Source organism: Cyprinodon variegatus, unplaced genomic scaffold, assembly GCF_000732505.1.
Source record: "Cyprinodon variegatus isolate N-32 unplaced genomic scaffold, C_variegatus-1.0 Scaffold111, whole genome shotgun sequence".
NCBI lineage: Eukaryota > Metazoa > Chordata > Actinopteri > Cyprinodontiformes > Cyprinodontidae > Cyprinodon > Cyprinodon variegatus.
This window is the reverse complement of record NW_015150564.1, coordinates 7,040-11,184: the sequence shown is the minus strand read 5'-3', so window position 1 is coordinate 11,184 and position 4,145 is coordinate 7,040. Positions and strand designations below refer to the sequence as shown.

Below are 4,145 nucleotides of genomic sequence, written 5' to 3'. Positions count from 1 at the left end.
AAAAAAAAAAAAAAAAAAAATGCATCCAGATTATGATGTTCAGCTTTGGTACAATTTAATAAAATGTTCACCTCTTTTCAAATTACCCTGTACACAGACAGATAAAGACAAACTCAACTAATAAAAACAACCTCCTTTGGCGGAGGTACATATGTGAAGCGGTTATGATTTCCAATTTACAGACATGTAACTATCATAAAAAGACGGGATACATCCTGTCAGAATATAGGGACGGCAAGAATTAGATCTGTTTTTAGTGTTATAAAGCATCAAGTTCTGGGAGAGACTTTGTGAGCAGGAAGTTGTGGTTGCTCTCAGAGGAATGTTCAAACTTGGCTTCATTTAGTGCATTAACTCACAAAAGCCTATTCTTGTTACCAGTGTGTCCTCCATCACGTTTCAAATGTTTTGGCTAGTATCCTGCACTTTTCTGTCCTCACATCCTCACCTATCGAATACAGCAGGAAAGGCAGCGCTGCTCTGCTATACACCACAGCTAAATAGGTGCTAATGAGGTGATAACCTAAGGAGTTTATCCAGTGTTTATATTTACAAATAGAACCGCATAAAGTTAATTAAGCATCCTTTTGCCATTAGCAGCATAAATAATCCTGGAGCGGACTCTGGCTCAATTCATGGTTCTGCTGGCAAATACCAGTGAGGTTCTGCTTAATAATAAACAGCAGCAACACTGCATCCCTGAAATGTGCTGGTGAAGATTCTTAGTCATCCAGGTCATAGTCATTCCCCAAAAAAGTTAAAAAGTAAACCACTGGACTTTGTTTCCAAGTTTGAAGACATTTCGCTTCCCATTCAGAAGTGGTGTTGAGTTGCTTTATACAGATTTGCATGTTATCTAAGCAAAAATAAGGTTTTTTTGGGCTACTGTATAAAGCAAGTCAACTCTATTTTTGAGATTTGAATTGAAAAAGCTTCCTGGATGGGAAACAAAACATCTTCAAACTTGGAAACAAAGTCCAAAGGTTTATTTTTTTAACTTTTTTGGAACGCATCCCTGAAAGAAATTCCTTTTAAGGGACCTTATTTATTAATTGGATGGAGCAAATTTTTATCTAACAAACCATTAATCGACGATCAAGTCCATTATTTGCTTACATTCTTAGTCCTGACAAATGTTTGAGTTATTGGGAAACCTAAAAGCCTTAATATGCTTTCATTTTTATGATAATCCCTGTGTTTCAGGTGGGAGCAGAGAAAAGATCCTCATGGGAGAACCTACTATGTAGACCACAACACCAGAACTACTACCTGGGAGAGGCCACAGCCATTACCTACAGGGTGAGGGTCGACATGTACTTTGACTGTTTTCCTTCTAGAGTGGATGACCTCACAAACATCATCTGTTTTATCAGACAGTATTTTTCAGCTTGATAATTTCAACACTGCTGTGATTAAATAAAGATGAACCAGTTTCAGTTAGATATCAAGATCCACCAATTAGCCCCCCTACTACCTGAAAGGATTTATAGACCTTGTGCAGTCAATTATCCGCTGCCTGTATTCAAATTTTCTTCATGTTTCCAGATGGGAACGTCGAGTGGACGATCGGGGTCGGATCTATTATGTTGACCACAACACCCGCACCACCACGTGGCAGCGCCCCACGATGGAATCTGTGCGCAACTTTGAGCAGTGGCAGAGCCAGCGCAGCCAGCTGCAGGGAGCTATGCATCAGTTCAACCAGAGATACCTCTACTCTGTAAGCAGTTCTTTGACTTGCTTGGTACTGTCATGTGTTTATGATTGAGAGGCACTATGGCTGTCCTAACCGCTGGGAGGGGGGGAGGTACTAGTGAACACAAAGTCAGGTCACAATTATGGATCTGTTTTCATGTATCTGAACCATGATGGATCATTTTCTTTTAAGTAAAATAAGTAGCCATCTTTTTGTTTTGTTTTTAGGCATTGGCCCTTTAAATTAATCTAAAATCTATTTAGTTGAAATTAAATGGTTTTGATTAAAAGGATGAAGTTAATTTTTGCTGTTTTTTAGGATTTCTGCCCTTAGATGAGAACAACTGGCACCCTGTCCATTTAAAACAAGCTAATAGGTTAACAACAAATAACTGGAGGCAGCAGATAGTCTTCCTTTTCGCCAGAATTTAGTGTTTGATGTCCCTCTGCCTTCATCCTTAAAAGTGTTATGGAGGATTTTTTTAAAAGATCTGCCTTCTCCAATTTTAAAAATGCACGTGCGAGAGCACGCACAAGCTCATTTCTCCTCGTGCACACCCTGTTTAAAATGTGCAGCTCTCATATTTCATACAAGCTTACTGTGTCCACATACAGCAGGGACTATATCTCAGTTAACGGACCGTTCAGACAGATGATCACTGCTTTTTGCTCAATTGGTAACGTAACTCCTCCTCCACTGCGCGGTCCCTGCGCCATCTTTATTAGTCGACGCTGTTGGATCTTGACAGCCTATGGCGGCAGCAAATCCCAGAATGCTTTGCGAGGAGAGCTCTCCGCGCAAAGCATTCTGAGATATATCTGCCTCTTCTGAGGCCTTTCTTTTCTTCTCATACACTTCTTCGACACTTTTTCTCTGCCATTTTTAAAGAACCACAGTGAGAAAGGTGAGCTTTGACTTTCTGAAACCGAAGCTCACCACAGATATACGCCTGAAAGTTCACATGCGCAGAAAAAGTTAGCTAACGGGACAAACGCGTAGGAGGTACCCTTATTTAGATGATCAGGGTTTCTGCAGGTCATTAAAAGTCATTAAATTATTTTTTTTTTTTATTAAGGCCTTAATTGGCATTCAAATTCATTAAATGTGTTTATTGTGGCATTTAAAATGCTTTATTAAAAAAATGTTTATAAAACAATTTCGTCAGACATTATATATTTCGATATATTTGCGTGGAACTGAGCCGGAGAAAAAACTAGAGAATGGAGGGGGAAAAAAAGCTAATTTCAACAAAAGTGGCTGGAAAACAAGGAATTCGAGACATGGCCGCAGCTCGTCGACAGGTACCTGTTGATGGCATTAAAATGATTTCTAAGAGCATTAAAAGACCTTTAAATAGCATTAAATTTGAGTTATTAATTCCTGTATAAACCCTGATGATCCACCCAGAATTAAATTATCGTCCTCTATACCTTTAACAGACACTTTAGTTTCTGCTACTCACCATTAAGCAATCACTTTCTGTACGAATCCAGAGTAAAGATGAGGCTCTGTAGGATTTACTCAGAGCAGCTACTTTAAACTCAATCAGCTGCATTCAGAGTTCAGATACGCTTCATTAAACGGTTTAAACGGTTTTTGTTTTTTTGGTCTGACCAATCATATCCTGATGGTGTTGATCATAAAATGATGAGCTTAGATCCCCGCTGTATGCATTTATAATTTAATCAGTCTACTCCCATCTTTTTATTCCAAGGTTTTTGTTTTTACTTCCCCCTTTCAGCACATTTTCTGAAGTCGAGCTCCATTCTTCAGCCTAAACTAAAACCTCAGGTTGAAAACTGTTTACTGCCATAGAATCTAGGATCTCTGCAGTTTTCATGTGTCGTGCTGAGCTAATTCTAATAAGAAGTAGTAAAATCACCAACTTAAACCACGTTTTCACTTGGAAGACATGTTTTTTTTTTATTTATAGAAGGATTTGTATCTTCTGTCCTTTTAAGATTTTAATGTAAACTGTTGATTTCTAGGCATCTATGATGTCTGCTGAGAACGATCCTCTTGGCCCTCTTCCTCCTGGTTGGGGTAAGTTCATCATCTATCTGCTTTATGTTCTGGTTTTTAAAAAAGTTCACTCAAATGAACAAGCAAATAATTGCTCCACTGCTTTTTCTTCTTGTATTGTTTTGAAGTGGAATCTGTAAACTAACCGCCATGTGTTTGATATATACCTGTAGAGAGGCGTGTGGACTCTAATGACAGAGTTTACTTTGTGAACCACAACACCAAGACGACACAGTGGGAAGACCCAAGAACCCAAGGGTGAGTACTCTAATACCCCAATTACACTACCCTTGAAAAACCGATCCATGCCGAGACTGGTCCGAGCTCGGTTCTGACGGCCGTTTAACCATCACGCTATCACGGTTCCTCGACTCCTCACCTCCTAGTGACGATCTGCGGTATTACTGCCAGTATTAAAGGAGGAAAT

The 4,145-nt window shown here is 39.3% G+C and overlaps 1 protein-coding gene across 1 annotated transcript in view; it reads left to right on the top strand.

Moving 5' to 3' along the window:
* Positions 1-4,145, top strand: part of LOC107084904 (NEDD4-like E3 ubiquitin-protein ligase WWP1) — a 37,154-nt gene that overhangs the window by 29,686 nt on the left and 3,323 nt on the right. Inside the window, exons 11-14 of the mRNA XM_015374963.1 lie at positions 1,204-1,299; positions 1,546-1,720; positions 3,685-3,739; positions 3,892-3,976. Coding sequence (XP_015230449.1) covers positions 1,204-1,299; positions 1,546-1,720; positions 3,685-3,739; positions 3,892-3,976 — 411 coding nt within the window. The remainder of the gene's footprint in view (positions 1-1,203; positions 1,300-1,545; positions 1,721-3,684; positions 3,740-3,891; positions 3,977-4,145) is intronic.